Source organism: Meriones unguiculatus, assembly GCF_030254825.1.
Source record: "Meriones unguiculatus strain TT.TT164.6M chromosome 13 unlocalized genomic scaffold, Bangor_MerUng_6.1 Chr13_unordered_Scaffold_28, whole genome shotgun sequence".
Classification (NCBI taxonomy): domain Eukaryota; kingdom Metazoa; phylum Chordata; class Mammalia; order Rodentia; family Muridae; genus Meriones; species Meriones unguiculatus.
Window position 1 is genome coordinate 3,862,895 of NW_026843644.1, and position 20,564 is coordinate 3,883,458.

At 37.8% G+C, this 20,564-nt stretch overlaps 1 protein-coding gene across 1 annotated transcript; it reads right to left on the bottom strand.

Moving 5' to 3' along the window:
- Positions 1–665: 665 nt before the first annotated feature.
- LOC132650709 (zinc finger protein 431-like) lies at positions 666–8,558 on the bottom strand. The gene is made up of 4 exons (XM_060376050.1): positions 8,454–8,558; positions 3,815–3,941; positions 3,553–3,613; positions 666–1,767 (listed from the first exon to the last, which is right to left on the bottom strand). The coding sequence occupies exons 1-4, from the start codon at positions 8,556–8,558 to the stop codon at positions 714–716; spliced, it is 1,347 nt and encodes a 448-aa protein (XP_060232033.1). The 3' UTR covers positions 666–713.
- Between the last annotated feature and the right edge of the window lie 12,006 nt (positions 8,559–20,564).

Genomic DNA, 20,564 nt, shown 5'->3' on the forward strand with positions numbered 1-20,564 from the left:
GTTTCTCTCGAGTAGGAATTCTTTCATGATGATGAAGAGTATACAAATGTGGAATAGCTTCACCATGTAAAATGCACTCATAGTCTTTCTGTCCAATATGAATTCTTTCATGAATTTCAAGATGATTTTGAAGAGCAAGTTTTACCACATTGGTTACATTTGTAAGGCTTCTTCCCAGTATGTGTTCTTTATCTTATAGGACAATAATATTACATCGAAAGGCTTTATCACATTGGTTTCTCTCCAGTGTGTACTCTCCAATGTACATGAATATTATTATGGCATTTAAAGGCTTGACACATTAGTTACATTAATAGGGTTTCACTGCATGAGGTGTTCTTGTTCAAGATGACTCTTACATGAAAAGCCTTTATGATATTGGTTAAATTCATAGAGATTTCCTGCAACATGCATTTTTTATACTTAAGAGATGACTGTGTTGTACAAAGGAGATGCCATACTGATTACATTAATAAAGTGTTTTTTTTTTCTCCAGGGTAAGTTATGTTTTCAGAAATTACTCTGAAATGCATACACATTATCACGTTAGGTAATTCAAAGGATTTCTCTCAAGTATGTGTTCTTTTCTGGACTACCAGATGACTGTTCAGTGCAAAGGCTTTACCTCGTTGGTTACGTTCAAAAGGTTTCTTTCCAGTGTGGGTTCCTTTAGGTCTTAGGAGATCACTGTTACATGCAAAGGCTTTACCACATCATTTATGTTCATAAGTTTTATCTCCAGTATGGGTTCTTTTATGTACTAAGAGATGACTCTTACCTGCAAAGCCTTTACCACATTGGTTACATTCATAAGGTTTCTCTCTAGTGTGAGTTCTTTTATGTACTAGGAGATTACTGGTAGCTGCAAAGGCTTTACCACATTGGTTGCATTCATAGGGTTTTTCTCCAGTGTGAGTTCTGCTATGTAATAGGAGAGCACTCCTTCGTGCAAAGGCTTTCCCACACTGGTTACATTTATAAGGTTTCTCTCCAGTGTGAGTTCTTTTATGTATTAGAAGAACACTGTTATCTGCAAAGGCTTTACCACACTGGTTACATTCATAAGGTTTCTCTCCAGTGTGCGTTCTTTTATGTCTTAAGAGATGACTGTTATCTGCAAAGGCTTTACAACACTGGTTACATTCATAAGGTTTCTCTCCAGTGTGAGTTCTTTTATGAATTATGAAAACATTCTTGTATGCAAAGGCTTTACCACACTGGTTACATTCATAGGGTTTTTCTCCAGTGTGAGTTCTGTTATGTGAGAGGAGAGTACTCCTCTGTGCAAAGGCTTTACCACATTGGTCACATTCATGCGGTTTCTCTCCCGTGTGAGTTCTTTTATGTAGATGGAGATTACTGTTAGTTGAAAACGCTTTACCACATTCATTGCATTCATAAGATTTCTCTCCCGTGTGAGTTCTTTTGTGTATTTGAAGATTACTATTACATGCAAAGGCTTTTCCACATTGTATACATTCATAAGGTTTCTCTCCAGTGTGAGTTCTTTTATGTATTAAGAGATCACTACTATGTGCAAAGGCTTTACCACACTGGTTACATTCATGGGGTTTTTCTCCAGTGTGAGTTCTGTTATGTAATAGGAGAGCACTCCTCTGTGCAAAGGCTTTATCACACTGGTTACATTCATAAGGTTTCTCTCCAGTGTGAGTTCTTTTATGTCTTAGGAGATGACTGTTGTGTGCAAAGGCTTTACCACACTGGTTACATTTATGGGGTTTCTCCTCTATATGTGTCCTTTTATGTCTTAGGAGATAACTGTTATTTGCAAAAGCGTTACCATATTGTTTTGATTCATAGCGATCCGCACCAGTGTGCATACTTTCATATGTGTGGGAATTCCTGTGATGTGCAAAGACTTCATCATATTGAGTATCTTCAGGGGGGTTGTGTCCACTATGACTGTTTTCATACCTGCAAAGATAATTAGCACATATGAAAGCTTTACCACATTCATTACACTGATGAATCTAATTGTCCATGTCACATAATTTTACATTTTGGTTTAAAGGTAAATAGGAATTACATTTTGAGTTTTCATCATTATTTTTACTTTCATGGTGTTCTCCTTCTCTAGCGGTTGTTTTGCATATTTGAAAATACTTGTGATGGTAAAAATATTCACCTGGCTCACATTTATATCATACTTTTTTCTATAAGATATTTTTCCACAGATTTGTAGAAAACTGCAAGACCTCAAAACTTTAACACAGTGGCTAGATTAATAAATTTCCCTATACTGTGCACCATGGTAAATTGGCAAAGATAAATGTGACAAGCAGAAGAATTTTATATTCTTAATACTACATTTTCTGAAGTGTGATTTTGTGAGAATTCCTAATGAAGTTGAATGACTAGTTAATTGATGTTGGTGTATATTGTGTGAAAATGTGTCAGTGTGTGTGAGAGAATGCTGATTGTTGAGTCAGCAGAGAGCTAAGTGCTTACCAGATTGCAGAATTGCTCTTTTTATGGCTCATCACCTGCCCTATATTTTGTAGATGTTTGTCCATCCTTACTTATCTTTCGTAAATAATAAAGAGCTGACAACTGATAGCAGGGCACAAAATGGAGGCCAGAGCTTCTGAGAGAGGATTGCTGGGAAGAAGAAATCAAATGACAGGCGATTCACCAGCAGGGCACTGAGGGTAACAGATGGACATGGAATTGAACAAAGAGGTACAGCTGGACATGTATTGGGACACTGTGCTAGGTTCATTTGAGTTAGGGAAAAAAGGGTTCAGAATCTGCCTAAATTGCCTAAGCTGTAAAGTATTAAAAAAGCCTCTGTGTCATTATTTGTACTGCTTGCATCTCTGAATACCCCATGTAAAGCATAATAGGTATCACCTTATAAACATCTACTCAAAATGGGGAATACTACATATTTTATTTGTTCTGGGTGGTACATTGTTTCTTTCAATAAACCTATACTAATATGACTTGTATTCAGTGTGATATATAATAGACCTATTAAAAGAAAATTAATAAATGACATGGTTTTATGTTGTATTTACACATTTGATTTTTGTTCATCATAGACATGTGCTATAGGGATTATGGTTTTTCCACAATATTCTTGACTCTAAAAAAAACTGCACTTCTCACAAAACTTAGCAACATTACTATAAGTACATGAGTAATCCCAGCTTTACTATGGACTAGTTTATGAGGATAATGTTTTGGACATACTTTCATCACCTATTTAATGTGAATACCTGTGGCAATATCTTAGTTATAGGAGATTAAACAAATTGCAGATTGTACCTTACAGTGCTAACAGGTCTATGATTTAAACATTGATCTTGCATAAGGTATGATTTCCTTGTATTCTTTGTTAGAGGAGTGCCTTGCAAACACACATCAAATACCTAACATGAAGGTACATGGTTTAGTAACAAGTTAGTAATCCTCAATAAATACACTTAAAGCAGCTCATTGACACTGTTCCTTCTTTGTCAAATATGTCTTCCAGGACATATTAAAATTTTCACAGAACCATATTCACATCAGCTTACAGATGAAAATTACCTTGAATGTCTTCTAGAACTTTGACAATGCTCTTCAACATTATGACCTTCCCAATTATAACTTAAAATAGAGTAAAAGAAAATGTATGATTTATTATTGGAAATAAGGCTAAATTTAGGTCATGATATTGGTTCAATCAAAGAACCATTGACCTCCTTCTTCATCCCTCCTTTCTTCATTCAGAAGAAATTACAGAAGCGTACCAATAATGAATAAAGAGTTTCCCCATATATTAAAAAGTAAAGAAAATTCATTGTTCTACCTATAGCAGTGAGGTTCCTGTACGTCTCCAGCATCACATCTTTGTAGAGACTCCTTTGGGAAGGATCCAGCAAAGCCCACTCTTCTAGAGTGAAGTTCACATGCACATCATTGTAGGTCAATGTACTCTGAAATATCCATACATGTGTACAACAGAAAGCATGATACTTAGAAAACTGAAAACATATACTTCATTTACAACATTTTCACAGAATCCTGTTGTTTCTTCTGCTTATTTTCTGACACACAGTTTCTAATGAAATACCTAGCTCCATTCAATAGGAAACTGTATAATGAGGTTCACCTCTCTAATTTCTGCATCCTTTAATAAGGATATATACTTTCAAGAAAAATGCCAATTAAGAAAGAGAGAGAGCATAAAGATTCAACAGTAGTAGGCCCACATAAGAGAAAGAGTATAAATGATTCCTGACTCTAAAAACAATGAACAAGCTGGGTGTATTTTCTGATGTCTTTAATCACAAAATCACTTAGGAGATAGAGGCAGGGTTATCTCATAAAGCTAGATGCTAGCCTGCTTTATGCAATAAGTTCCAGGACACTCAGAGGTACATAATAAGACCCTGAATATTATGCAAAAATTGATCAAACAAAAAAGAAAGAACTTAAAAATCTTTCTCAAGTTTCTACAAAGAGTTATACATTCTTTCCAGTTCAGTATATATGTCAAGAAACCTGAAGTGCCTCATTTTAAACTGTAACATTAGTATGATCTTGCTAAAATGAAATATATCTTTGAACACTTACAAAGGACAGATGAAAATTTTAGCAATGTAAATGTTGGTAATAATAAGCAACATGGGGGATGGAGGTATGGCTCGGTGATTAAGAACACTGCTCTTCCAGAGGACCCAGAGTAAATTCTCAGCACCCACATGACAGCTCATAGCTATTTGTAACACAAATATACTCAATAAAATACTAAAAAACCAAATCCAAGAATGCATTAAAGATATACATGATGAACCAATAGGCTTCATCTCAGGGATATAGGGATGATTCAACATTCATGGTTCCATCAATGTAATCCACCATATAAACAAACTGAAAGTATCAAAATAATATCATCTCATTAGATGAGAAAAAGCCTTTGCAAAAATCCAACATTCCTTCCTGTTAAAAGACTTGGAGAAATCAGACATACAAGGAATCAGGCACATACATAACATAACAAAGGCAGTAAAATGCAAGCTGATATTCAACATCAAATTATTTGAAGAGAAACTTTAAGAAACTCCACTCATATGAGGTACAGGACAAGGATGCATACCCTCTCTATATCTCTTTCATATATTCCTTAATTCCTAGTTAGAGCAATAAGACAACTGAAGGTTATCAATGAGATGCGAAGCAGAAAGAAAGAAGTATCACTATTGAAAGATGATTTACTTTAAATACATAGGTGACCCAAGAAATTCTACTGGAGAATTCTTACTGTTGATATACACTTTCCACAAAGTGGCTGAGAACACAATAAACTAAAATTTCACTAGCCCTTCTGTACACAAATGAAAAAAATTGGACTGAGAATGAAATTTGGGAAACAACACCCTGAACAGTAGCCACAAACAGTATAAAATATTTTGTTGTAACTCTAACTAAGCAAGTGAAAGTCTTCTATGACTAGAATTTCAAGTATTTAAAGAAAGAAACTGAAGATACCAGAAGATGGTAAGATCTCCCAAAATCATGGATATATAGAATTAACATAGTAAAAGAGCATTCTTTAAAAAAAATGCAGTCCACAGGTTCAATCCATTTCCCAAAAACATTCCAACATAATTCTTTACAGACCTTGAAAAAGCAAACATTAACTTCATATGGAAAAATAAAATACCCTTGATAGCAGACCAATCCTGTAAAATTGGAATAAGGACACAGAAATAAACCCACATTCCTACTGGAACTTTACTTTCAACAAAGATAAAATCATACAATGGGAAAAAAAGACAGCATCTTCAACAAATGGTGGTGGTACAACTATATGTCTACATGTAGAAAAATGAAAATAGACCCTTTGTATCACTCTGCAGAAACTCAAGTCCAAGGGGATCAAAGACCTTGACATAAAACCAGAAACTCTAAATCATTTAGAAGACAAGGTGGAGAAAAATTTGGAACTCATTAACACAGGAGATAATAGAACAAGAACAGCACAGGATCTAAGATCAACAATTAATAAATGGGATCTCAAGAAACTGAAAAGCTTCTATAAGTCAAAGGACACTATCACTCAAACAAACAGCAGTCAACAGTTCGGGAAAATATCTACACCAACCCTACATCAGACAGAAAGGTAATATCAAAAATATACAAAGAACTTAGGATATTAAACACCAACAAATCAAATAATCCAATTTAAAAATGGGGTTCAGAGCTAAACTGAGAAGCCACAAGAGAGGAATCTCAAAAGGCATAGAAGCACTTAAAAATGATTGAAATCCTTGGACATCACACAAATGGAAATCAAAATGACTCTAAGATTCCATCTTACACCACTCAAATGACTAAGATAAAAAATTCAAGTAACAACATATTCTGGTGAGGATGTGGAGAAAAGGGAACTTTCCTCCACTGCTGATGGGAGTGTAAACTTGTTCAATTTCTCTGAAATCAATCTAGTGTATTCTCAGAAAGCTGGGAAGAGTTCTACCTCAATACCCAGCTATACCACTCCAGGGAATATATTCAAAAGATGGCCCATTATAGAACAAGGACATTTGTTCTACTATGGTCAGACCTGTTTTATTCATAACAGTCAGAAACTAAGGAATGGATAAAGAAGTTCTAGTACATTTACACATGGAACACTACCCAGGTATTAAAAATAAGAAATCATGGAAATTGCAGGCAAATGGATTGAACTAGAAAAGATCATCCTGAGATAGTTAACCTAGACATAGAAACACATAGTTTATAAACTGATATTAGACCTATAGTACAGGATAACAATACTACAATCCATCCACCTGAAGAAGCTAAGAAACAAGAAGAGTCCATAGTAGGTTGCCAGAATGTCGCTCAGAATAGAAAACAGAAGAGACAGCAGAAGTGGGAACTCGGCAGAAGTTGAAATGGGGAGGGAAACAAATGTGGGCATCAGATGTGGGGAGAATTGTAGTAGGAGGTGAGAGGGCTGAGAACAAGAAGGGAAACTGAGAGGGGCATCTCTTTGACAAGCTGGAGTCATTTGACAGGGAAGGTTCCTGAGAGGATATTGGTGTGACTCTCACTGAGACTCCTAATGGAGGGGCGGAGGAAAGAGACATGGAAACTGAAGTAACCACCTGCTAGCAGACAGGACTAGTGGAGAGAGGGAACAAAAACTGAATCACAAAAATCATGATCCAAACATTACCCTGCCTACAAGAAGTTTAGGGTGGGGAGAAAGAAGGATGAGGGTGGGCTGAGAGGAGAGGAAGGAGGGATTACCCTATGGATGTGAAGTCAAAAAACAAAGTAATTTCTTAAAAAATTAATACACTCAGAGAGGGACAGTAGGCTTGAGAGGGGATAAGGGAGGGGGCTATCAGTGGGATATAAAATGAAAGTAATAAATAAAAGAGAAAAAAATAATATTTATACATTCTCTGAAAATGCAGTGAAAACTGGCAACATGACCGTGACCATCAAATTAGAATGTTCAAAATGAACCCCCAAAAGTGTCATCACGTCTTCATATATGTCACAGCCTAAGAAAAATATTACACACATACAACATGTTTTTTTTGAAATAAATTTCATTGTTGTTGCATTATCTAGAACCTGTAGAAAATTCTCTCACAAGGCAGACCTTCAGCATGATGTGCCATATAGTAACAAATGAGGACATAAAGATGCATGTAACTTCAAACCATACATACATACATAAATTGTATTGAGCACTTTAATATTAACATTGTTAAAATATGCTGACAAAACAGAACACATTGGGGGTACATCTTCCATCCATGCACTTGTACTCAGAAAGCTGACACATGAGAATCAAGAATTCAAATGTAGCCTTGACTAATTATTAACATCCAAACCAGGTTTGAAAACAAACATCACCATCTAAGAAATCAGTCCCGAATTTTTAATTCTACCTTACTTAATTTTTTAGATCATGAGCAGGATAAGAAATATCTGAGGCCAAATTACAACACAAATGACCTCTAGCTTAATTTTTCATGGAGCCTATTTTCCACTGAAATCCTATCACCTCCACTTCCTATGTAGGTACATACATAGGCATAATATTTTTTCTCCTAACCTGCTACTGTGTTGCTGTGATTGAATACCCTAACCACCAACATCTCCAGTCATGAATGAGTTTACTTGTTTGGTCCTGTCAGACCACAGTCCATCATTTTGGAAACCTAGGATAGAAACTGAAGTTTCAAGAAAACTTAAGCAAAAACCATGGCAAATATTGTTTCCTGCCTTGCTCTCTTGTTTCTTCATCGTCTCATGCTCAGCTAGCTTTCTTGTCGAGCTAAGGGCTGCCTGCTTAAGGATACTGCCACCCTCAATTGACTATCCTTCTATAAAAATCATGAGTCAACACAGTCTCTCACTTTCATAGAAACCAGCCATTTTCTCATTACTTTATTTATTTTTTCACTTTATATCCTTCTTACAGCTCGTAGTCCTCTTTTCCAGGTATCATCCTCCCACCCACTTCGCCTATTCCTCCTCTCCTTCTTCTCAGGCAAGGGAAGCCTCCCCACACCAACTCTACTCATCACGTCAAGTTGCATGCGAAATAAGTGCATCTTCTTCCACTGAGGCCAGACAACACAGCCCAACTAGGGCAAAGTGACTCATAAACAGACAACTGTGTCCATGTCACCCATAGTGCCCATTTCAAATGCTAGGTGACAGACATGAACACAAAGCTGCCCATCAGCTAAATATGTGTAGGGTGCCTAGCTCCAGTCCATGCATGCTCTTTGGATGCCATTTTATGATGGCATGCTGCCAACTGAATTTGCCATGTGAAAAAAATTCAGAATTCTCAGCAGAATTATGAAGATGTATTTAGCACAGAGACAAAATATGACTTTTGTACTTACTTTACAATGACAATAATGCAAATTGTGTACAATTTTGTGAAAGAATTAAGCAAAAATGACAAGAACATAAGCCCAAAAATATAGTCAAGATTTCATCAAGATACCTAAGGAAACTCAACCAAGAAAAAAATGTGATACAGGCCAATGTTACCTATGATTGTAAACACACAGAAATTAAATAAACAAAAACATCACCACTCCCACAAAATAACTCAAAGTGACCCCTACACTGTTCAAATTACCTTCTAGATACAACTGATTCTTTTTCAAAGAAAGTCCCCATGCTCTAGACCTCTCTCTGTAAATGGAGGTCACCATAAAGGTGGGCTATGGGGCTGTAGTTCATGGCCCCCTAGTGACTGAAGGTAAACCCAGTCCTACTGATTCCCATAAACAAAACAATGTGAAATAATAATTTTATGTCTCGTTCTTGCCACATGTATTCCAGCACAAGACATGAAATCTGTACTGTGTAACTGCATAACAGCATGTACACTTGAGACATCTAATACCATGTATACTTGAGACATCTCTGCAACTCAGAAACTCCTTTTAACCCTGGAATTGAGTTCCTTAATTCACATCACTGTGGTTCCTCTTAGTAGAAAGGAAAAAGTATGATAATCAAATATTGCTGAAGTCTGATCCACATTTCTTCCTTGACACCATTTTGTACCCTATTTTTAAACTTGTAACATTTATCACAAAACAACTGAATAAGGAAACAAGGTTTAAAACTTCCAGAAACCTGACCTTCATTTTTTTCAAGCTGCCTTCCTACTGCACACACAATAGACAAATCATGATATGTCTCAAATGAGTAATTTTTAAAACTCTGCTGTGTATAGCCTTTAACTTGAGAATTTAGGAATTTTAAGCAAGAGGAAAGCAAAGCCATGCACCTGGAGAACAATAGATTTTGATCAATGTGACTTAAGACAACCACACTCATCTTAAATATTTTTCTAAAAGAATGAAGATGCAGCTATTCTAGAATTAATATCTACCACCAGGAAGAACGTATGCCACACACAATTAAATGGTTAATTAAAAAAGTTTTCTTTAATAGTACCATGTATCTAGTTCTAGTTAATGCTATAAGAGAAGATAGCCTAAAACTGATTTTGTACTCCATACATGCAGTCCTCCTTAAGTCTCTACTATGCTCCAGGTTATATATGAAACAATTTCAATACAGATTGCAGAGTTTAAGTAGCCACTGAGCCACTTGGGAGATTTACACAACAAACATATTCCTAGAATGATTTATGTACTCCACTCTCCTAATACAGCAGGTCATTACTCGGTGACATGGTATAAGTGAGAAGTCTCAGAGGTTTCAAATGTTCAGAAAAGTAGAAGGAAGAAAATGTAAAAGCTAGGATGGGAAAGTTTTGCATAAGCTATGTCTTATCCTAAGTAATCTTCTTAATAAGTATAGCATATTGCACACTACTTCTTGGGGAAAAATGGAAGGAAATGAGAAATATCTATGAGTTGATCAGAAACACTCATACAATGGCATAAAACCATGAGGAGTCTAATAAAACAACACTGCACAAGGGGAACACAGGATCTCAAGAACATGATTTACCAAGACCACAGTGACTTTGGAACTGATGAGGGTATCTCCATGTGTTGCATAGAGCTGGGTTCTCAGAATCAGAGGCAAGCCCTCTTTAAATGCCCTGACCATGCAGATCACCCTATTGCTGGTTTTAGAAAAACAACAACAACAACAACAACAAAAAACCACTGCTTTATTTTAAATACCTCAGAATCTGGGGGCAATCTCCCAAAGCCTAGGCCACAGGTTGTACTGGCACTGCCAAGCATATTTGAGGACTTTGAGAAGAAGTTACGTGATTCTACATACATGAGGCTCTTGGGGAAAGCTTTATTTGATAATGGCATCCCTCAACACAATAGGGCTTTCCCTGTTCAACTGGTTTTCACTAGATGTCTTCCACATATGACAGAGATATGCTTTTGGTTTTCAAGAAAAAAACTGCAAGTTTATGGTTCACCAGTCTTTAATTGCCCCAGGCTGACCCAGTTGGGAGTCCCTCACCCATGGGAGAATTAGGCGTTCAGATATCAGGTTAGACATAGGTAGGCGAAATGACAGAGACCACACCAGGTAGTGTTGGTTTGGATCTACTTCACTTTACTAAAGTCAAGCCAACACTTATATAGTGATTACATAGAGAAGCACCTGAAGTTGACATATTTCCCAGAGCATTCAGACTTTTTACCAACAATATAAAGTTTACATTTTAACTGAAAGAATAACCTGGTAGAAGCAGTGTCTACAAAAAATCTTGGCCTAAAAGCTTTTAATCACAGCAAATACAAAACCTTAAACTAGTGGTGTTTACGCAGTTTACTGCTACTAAATAGTGAGTGGAAGGCCAGGGGCTATCATTGCTCTCTGAACCAAGTTGGCTAAAGATTTACAACCCCCCTAGAGTTAAGCACGGAGGGGAATTCCTCCTGTTTGTCTTGCTAAAGGTTTAAAATCTTTCCTTAGAGATAAGATGCTGGAGCTAGCCTATCCACAAAACTCATAGTACAATATAAAACTCTCTGACCTCCTATGTTTGCCTATCTTCTTTTTGCCTCATCATAAACACCTGTGTTTGGTAATGATGTTATAGTAGTTTTACTGCAGTGGGAATATCCAGAGCATTTATCCTAACACATCCTGATTAAACATTTTCTTTAGAAAGCCCTAAAATTCTTGTCGTTTTACTACCTATGTTTGGTTTTTCCAAAAGCAATTCCTGATGCTGAATCTGATTTATTACCTCTCCTAAAATTTTATTTTCCTTCTACTCTTATTTTCTAAAGCTTTTAGTAATCTATTAGTAATGTTTTCTTGAATAAATAATTGTGCTGTTCCAGGAATCATAGAGAAACAGCAAAAAGGCTCATCGATCCAATCTTGCAACTGCATAAGCGTGGGACTTTCAGAATATGTCTTTTTGGCTTAGATGGCCATGTTAGGGTTCTTGCTAGGGACCTCCAGGAAGAATATTTCCGAAGAAAAGTTATCTCCCACCTAGTAGCACAATCTATTGATATGCTACACAGACGACACTGGAGAGGGTGTAGCATTTAATGTTGGCTGTGAGTATGTAATGGCAATTAAAGAAGTTGTTAGATGCTTTGACATGGAGATGGGCCAATGGTTGGCATGAATCAGGGCTGAATTCTTGGTTATGGCTGGAGACAAATTTGTTGACTATTCACTTGAGCAAATATGTGTTTTCTAGCATCCTAATCTCTAACAGGCCTGCTTGGCATAGTACTTATCTACTTAGCCCTTTGCTAAATTCTATGTGGTGTGATTTCCTGTCACCTAAATATTGGCAAATCACTTACATCAACAATTCTACTCATTTACATCACAGCTTTATAATGAAGTGCTACTCAACACATGTTATTTACAACCTCCACAAAATTAACTACAAAGGAATCTTATACATGAATGTTAAATGCCAAGGTCAGAACTTGTAATAGATACTAGAATCTAGGCCTCTCTGAGTTTTCACACTACCAAGGACATTTCTATGATCAAGCACCTGCTGCAAATACTTTGTGAAATACTCCCATATTGTGTAAGGAGGCAGCCTCCAGAGCCCCAGCCCTCTCTAAGCAGCTCTTCCATTTTACTAGCAAGATTAAACTAACTACACATTCCCAAGCTTGCAACGCCATCTCCCACTCAACCCCTTGAAACATTTTCCTAATTGTCAGTTAAGTGGTGAAACTTGCTGTTCCCTTAACCAATGTGCCTAAATTGCAAAAATATATCACTTACAAAGCCCTGCCTTATTACGGACAGAGCACTCATGTCTTTGTTTCCTTATCACCTTGAGCTCCAGAACACATGTCAAGGGATATAAATGAAGGGCCTTGGAATCCAGACCAAATGTCTTGGAAAACAGTTAAAGACCTTGAGCCCAGTGACCTGGATCAACACAGCCTCCAACAGAAACTCCCTTGCCTAACCCACAATGTTAAAATTTGATTGGATGACCCCAGGACTCACCAAGGGGCCCTCCCCTTGTGGATTTAACTCTTTAAATATACAATAAAGCTTAATCTGGGTCACCGTTCAGATCCTGAACTGACTGCCTCCCTGAGCTCAGAAAATAAAGATTTCATTTTAACCTTCTCTTCCGGAAATGAGTTTTCTCTGCTCCCAACCAATATAGTCAAGATATTCAGATGCTCTGCTCTGTTCAGGACTAGGAAAAGGAACATCTCCCATGGCTGATTCTGGCTGCTGGTTCTCACCCAGCCTAATGAAAGACCCTACACAGCAGCTCCTGTTGTTCAGCCTCCTGTTCCACCAGGATGGGGGCACTGACGACAAACTCACGACGTTGCATCTTTGGAAATTGTCTGAAATCCCCTCACAGCACACAGCAGCTGCGCTCATAACAGAGCCCACCAGCCATTCAATTCAGCTCAGCTATAGAGAGAACATGCACCATGGTGCCAGGAAGAACCAGCCTTTTCCTCAAATGGAGCGATGGAAGATCCTGATTGGCCAGTGAGTCTAGAGTGACATGAGCACCTCCCTTAGGTTTAGACTGTACTGAAGGGACAAGGCTTAATGATCTATGGCTCAGGCTTTCCTTTCAGTACCAAATCTTCAGATCTACAGAGATTTGCATTTCATCATCATTTGTGTCTGTCCTCCCCTAGCTTACCCTATGTCTTCCAGCACTCAGGATGCAATATCCCTCTTCCTGCTGGAATCAAGGTGGATATTGCACAACTGTTATTCAACCTGTAGCAGAATGAACAGTCTGTCCCACAGGTGGAAGGGTGCTAAGAGTATTAAAATTTAGAGAGAGATTTTAGAAAATGCAAGGAGATTTTTGTTCTGTGAATTCATGCTGGGGTTAGGTAAACTGCAGCCACTTTTTTCCTGGAAGATAAGAGACAACACAGGAGAAAAGAAAGAAGGAAAAACCTGACACATTGGAGTACTAGTATCAGGTAAAAATTCTTCAATGGGAAGATGAAGAAAACAGAAAGCTGTACTAGTGAAGGCTCTACGCATAAAAGGAACTGACAGAATAAATTTCTCTGTGTATGTATACAGCTAATACACACACACACACACACACACACAGAGAGAGAGAGATATATATATTATGATTTGATATTTTGAGACAGGGATTCTATTTTAGCCTTCGCTGTCTTGGACTAGATCTGTAGACTAGGCTGACCTTGAACTCACAGAGACTGGCCATCTTCTTCCTGCCAGAGGACTGGGATTCAAGGCCTGTGCCACCAGATCCGTCTCAGATTTTTTGTTTTATTTTTTAAGACTGAGTTTCATTATGTAGGCCTGTCTGTGTTGGACTCTCTTTGTCAACCAGGCCAACATTGAACCTACAGAGAAAAGCCTGTGTCTGCCTTTCATGTGCCTAGATTATAGGCTTGCCCAAGCATGGCTGGCAAGACCTTAGGCTTTTAAGTATTTGTTTAAGGGAGGGTTTCTTATGTAATTAACTTTTTATGAGATTTCTGAGAGGGTGGATGAAGGGACCTCTGATTATTATTATCTGTGTGTATCTGCATGCACAGTCATTAAATCAGACATTGTTGCCATCCTCACAGACCTTAGATCAGAGCTTTTATTCTTATGCTTAAGAAATTTTATTTTATTTCTTTAGAAAAACATCTTCCAAGGCAGTGAGTTCTGTGCTGAGCATCACTTGCACTGTGGGTCTGGTCCTCTGAGGACAAGGAATCATATGAAAAAAAGAGAGAGTATTACCTGGAGATTTGATCACAAGGACCAAATACATCTGGGCACAGGGGTCTTTTATGAGACTGTATCTCCAATCAAGGACCATGTATGGATCTAACCAAGAACCCCTGCTCAGATGGAGCCCATGGTAGCTTAGTATCCAAGTGTGTTCTCTAGTAAAGAGTACAGGGACTATTTCTGACATGAACTCAATGGCTGGCTCTTTGAACACCCCCCACACACCCCCTGAGGGAGGAGCAGCCTTGCTGGACCTCAAAGGTGGACATTGCAGCCAGTACTTAAGATACCTGATAAGCTAAGGTCAGATGGAAGGGGAGGAAGACCTCCTTTATTGGTGGACTTGGAAAGGTGCATGGAGGAGATGAGGGATGGTGGGATTGGAAGGGAATGAGGGAGCAGGCTACAGCTGAGATAAAAAGTTGATAAACTATAAATAATATTAAAAAATAAAATAAATAAAATAAAATAAACAGATTGTAGATCTCAACAGAGAATTCTCAACAGGAGAATCTCAGATGGCTGAGAAACAGTGGTTCAGCATCCTTAGCATTTAAGGAAATGCAAATGAAATGACTTTGAGCTTTAATTTTACACATCAGAATGGTGAAGTTTAACAGGACAAGAGACAGCTCACTCATACTGACAAGGGTGTTGGAGAAGGGGATAACTCCTCCGCTGCTGGTTGGAGGGCAAAGAAATACACCCAACATTGTATTTTCTCAAGCAACTGGGTTGTTGTCCCAGAAGGTCGTATGGAGATGCCTAAAAGCCCAGGCTCATGTTAGGCAGAGCCTTGCTCTCTGAAAAATAACAGGGCCAACTGGGGAGGAGAGCTCACACACAGTGCTTTGAAGGTTGAGAGGTGGACCAAATGCAGGCTGAAAGACTTCTTCCTTATGTTTTATTCTCTTTGGGGTGAGAGTATTGTACAGGCTACAGAAAGAGAAACCTAGACACGAACCCAGGATAAAAACCCTTCCACCTAAAATCTGTACTGCTTGCAAGATGTAAAGGGGGCATGGTGGCACCAAACTTGCTTGAGTGGTGGCAAGCATTTGTATGCATATGTCAGCACCAGGTCCTCTGCTGAGATGTCATGGCTTTTAGCTCACTACTTCTGTGGGACTCCTAACATTAGGAACAAGTGTAGCTTTGACTCGCACCTGCTCTTGAGATTCTTTTTCCCCTATTAGGTTCCATTTCCATCCTCAGTGTGAGGTCTGTTTGTCTTCTCTTTTTTGTATCTTGTTTGGTCTTGTTTGGCAGTCCTATTTTGGAAGCCTGTTCTTTTCTGAAAAGGATGCAGAGGTGAGGGAGTGGATCTGGGGAAGAAAGGAGTATGCCGGAAGTGGGAGAAGTAGAGGGAGGGAAAACAGTGGTCAGACTATATTATATGAAGGAATAATCCTTTTCAATTAAAAAGCATTAAATCACTTTTCCTACCTAAAAATGCAAAGAAGAGAAGCAATCAAAGAGAAGTGAAATAGTGAAGACGAGGAAAACACAACCATGACATACAGTTATTGTTCTGTGTGCATAGAGGGAAAGCATCACTCAGGAATTTAACAAGCTTATTCTTTAGTCCAATCTAGATCTGTGAAATCAGAAATTTTGCTCTCACCAATGTGAAATATATATCATGAAGGTAAAAAAAAGGTAATTTTCTGTTGTTATGTGGAATTACAAGGGTCTCTGCTCACTTAATTCCAAAAGAGTACTCTTTCATCTCTATAATAAAAACCAAAGATTGAAGCTGGAGAGATAACTCGGCAGATAAGAACACTCTGTTCCTTCAGAGGTCCTGAGTTCAATTCTCAGCAACCACATTTATCACAACTATCTATACTGAGATCTGTTGCCCTCTTCTGGCATGCAGGCACACATACAGACAGAACATTAATTAAATCAATAAAATCTTTAAAAAAAAACCAAAAAACAAAGTTTGTATAATATTCACAATAATAGAAATAAATACATAATGTTATACACTACACATTAACTATATAATACATTAAGTATATACAAACTGATATTTTAAAATACTAACTGAACATGTTTTCCCAATAAAAATAAAAGTGTTACCATCTAAGGCAGGGTAGCTGATCAGAACAAAACTATGAAAAGTGTCACTTGTCTAAGACTATTACATTTTTATTCAACTGTAATTTGTTGTCATTATTTGAATCCAAACAAAACAAGTCTGTCTGTTTCTTAAAACTCATTTTCACTTCATGCAGCATGACTCATTGGCAGAAAGCTCTCATACCATCAAAATAAACCACCTGCTGCATTTTTATAGTATGCAATAAAAGCACATTTGCTTTTTATTCCTATAACAACTTTTTCTCTAAAAAGCCTGATACTTGATTTTCCTTCTCCACATACCAACTAAAAATATGTTTAAAAAATTCAGATAGGTTGTGTTGTTTCTGCCTTTCATTTTCTATTGTGAACTTTAAGGCAGACAAGATAACTGAAAGTCTCCTACCCAATGGACAAAAAGGAATGCAGCAAGAGTGAAATCAGAGAGAGAGAGAGAGAGGTTTGTTGATTTGACACTGCTTACGCTGTAATTATACACTGTTTCATGACCAATAATAGAGCACTGACTGTGAAAGTCTTTTATAAGTGTGTAATCCTTTAACCATTGATATGGTTTTCATTCATTTATCATACTGTCCTTCTGAGGCATCAAGCGTGACTTCAAAAAATAAGGAATTAGTTTATTTTAAAAGTTGTGCCACCACAAATATAAATGCAGTAAGCATGAGAATTCAGATAATTCCTTAAAACCAATAAAAGTACATGAAAAATTACTGAGAAGACTGTTGGGATCCACAGAAATTCTGTCGTTTTATGAGAGCGCCATGCAATGTAGGCACACATAAACATTGGATACAATGAGAATGTGTGAAAACATGGTTTATTTTGTTGTTTTTGGTAATGAGAGGATGTGGGTGTAGGTATTATCTGCAAATGCATCAAATTACAAACACTAAATATTTGCAGTTTTACATGAACTATAACAACACAACTTAATGTTACCTAATTTTAGTTTGTATTTGTGGGAAATCCCAAATTCTTCTATTAAGAGATTATTTTGTATGCTAATAAACGATCCCATATCACATTCAAATTTATTGTTCAATTCTGGACCATTTTTTATTTTCACTTTTTGTCTTCTCAAATTATACTTGGTGGGATAGCTTTCATGACCATAATAATGTATTTTGTGTCCGTAAACTCTATTCTGAAGTCATCTTTCTATGGCTGTGTAAATTATTTCATATCACTTTCAATTTTATATACTAACTGCAGTTTGCTAAACAAATGGTCATGTAGGATATCATTTACCTTTTTATACTAAACAACACCAATGGAATGATGTATTAAAAAAAAACTAAGATGATGGCTATTTTCTATTTCAACATGAATTCAACAGAATCCAAAGAAAATTTCTATGAATTTCTAAGAGGAAAGCTGATTCCAAAGCTATGTGCAATGAAAAACAACACAGAATTCCAAATAGGATTATGAAATAAGAGTACACACATGGTCAGCTGTGACCTCAGAATGTATCTCAGAGCTACAACTATCAAGAATGTGTAAAACAGTTGTGACAAAATGGGAGATGAAGAGAAAAAGCCAAAATCGTAAGCCTAAAAAGATATTCAAATTTTCCTCAAAAGACCCAAGTAAACTCTGCCAGAAAAAATGTGTACTTGACCAAGGTTACCTATAGTTATATGTATATAGAAATTAAATAAACAGACTTCAAAATTCATATAAAAGCAACTCAAACTGACCTCTAAAGTATAATTCTGACCCACCAGCTACTGTATATCAAGTTCCAAAAGGAGAGACCACATACTCTATGCTCTGGAGCGCTCTGTGGAAAAAAAATTGATCAAAAAGTGAGCTATGATTCTACAGCCCCTAATGCTTTCTTGTGGTTTCAGGCAAATCCAGCCCTACTACTGAAAGCCACACACTAACCAATGTGTTGCGTGTTTTCCTGTTTGCTTACTTCTACATGGATTGTGCCACAAGATGTGGAAACTGCCTTATCTACTTACCCAACCCCATGCACACCTTAAAAACCTCTGCATCTCAGAAACCCCTTTTGTGTCCTGAAATTAAATTTTCCTGAATCACATCACTGTGGTTGAAAGTTGCGCAATTAAAGTTTCTAAACAAAAATGGCTGAAGAATGTACATCGCCCCCTTTCTACCAGCTTCAAAACTATTTATAAAAATTGCCACACAAACCTGAATGTGGAATGCAAGGTTCAGAACTTCTAGAGAGCAGACCATCAGTTTTCCAATCTGTCTTCCCACCACACACCAAAAGCAATGTGCATGTGGACACTGGACAGTGATATTTTAAGCATCACAGCTTTAAACTGCCAGGGCTACAGAGGAATTTTACCAGCCCACCACCAACCACCCCTAAGGAATCCACACTCAAGGGAGAATCAGCAACCAACGACTGACTGCTCCCCAAGCCACCACATAGATCAACAGAACGACAGTTGACCCTCAGTCTCAGCACCAACATATCAGACTCTGAGATCTTAGCAGACCTGTTCCTCCTGGTTTTGGGAGAGTGATTCACATACTCAGCATTGCATGCTTTGTGGTACCCCTCACAGTTCTCTTCAGATGCATCAGAGAAGAATCCTGGAAAGAAACTATGAGCTACCTCACACTGGTGCTGCTGATTGGCAGGTCTGCCCAGGGTCCCTCATTCCCTCATTTCCTTTGACCACCCAGCTGTGCTTAAGGACACCAGCAGCTACTCTACTGGGGGATCAGATCAAATGACTCAGGCAGCTGAGACCTTCCCAGCTGGGCCCACGCCTTAGGCACACACAGAGCCCTACTCTAAGAAATCTGTATTTTAGTACAACGTTCTCATCTCCAAGACACAAGGAGACAGTTCCTCATCCAAGTCACAGGGTCCTTTGTGTGCACATTCCAACACACAATCATGTTCAGTGCAGTAATCTCTACCTCATAGCTGAGAAGTCCTGAAGCCAAACCAAAGTAAAAGAGTAACAACAATTAAAGCAAAAAGTGACCATGAATTTGAAAGTGAGGAGTGGTAACTGGGAAATGTATGAAAAAAAAAAAGGAAAGGACATAGATGATTCTCGGTATGAGAGGGTAGAAAGTTTATTATACATAAAGGGGACAGAATAGCCAGAGGCAAGGACATCAGGGAGAGTCTAGAGGGTACATGACTGTGAGCCTTATGAGGAAAGGGAGGAGGGGACAGAGTAAAGACAGACCAAGGGTCCAGGGTAGTAAATGATAGATGAAAAAGACCAGGTAACCAAAATGGCCTGTTAGGCTTGGCCACACCAGTTTGTCCAGAACTGTGTTTGTTGAACCAATGTAACTACAGAAATTTTGTTTCTAGAAATGAGTTTAGTTCCTCTTCCAGAATCTTGATTGACTTGGTCTGTGAACTCCAACTATTGCTAGTTTGTACTTTTCCTAACCATCTAAAATTGAATAATTGACACTTCCTGTCCAAGCAGGAAAGCTCTCAACATCCTTCTTCTCCATCCCTTTCTATGCTTTGATGACATCAACTTCAAAGTTGGTCAGTGAACCCGATTCATACACAGATCCCTCTTTGTTTGTAATTGCCCACCCTAGGAAAGCCAGGGATGTTTGAGGAACCTCATTCACTGGTCTCTTTTCACTGACCAGGTTAAGGTCCAGCGTGAAATGAGTGGCAAGACATTGGGACACAGAGGCAAGATTAGGTGTTCAAAGAAAGTCTTAAATACACTTCATGAAGAAAGGCTGAATTTTGGGAGACATTGCTCTAAACAGAAATCCCTTTTGAAATAGGAAATAAACTATTTTTTAAA

Excerpts from the sequence above, each read along its gene's own strand:
- LOC132650709 (XM_060376050.1), bottom strand. The coding sequence starts at position 8,558 with ATGAGTAGAGTTGGTGTGGGGAGGCTTCCCTTGCCTGAGAAGAAGGAG. Across the intron at positions 3,942-8,453 it reads GGAAAAGAGGACTACGAGCT|AGTACATTGACCTACAATGA; the intron begins GTAAGAAGGATA and ends TGGATATTTCAG. Across the intron at positions 1,768-3,552 it reads AGTTCTAGAAGACATTCAAG|ACATAAAAGGACACATATAG; the intron begins GTAATTTTCATC and ends TTATCTCCTAAG.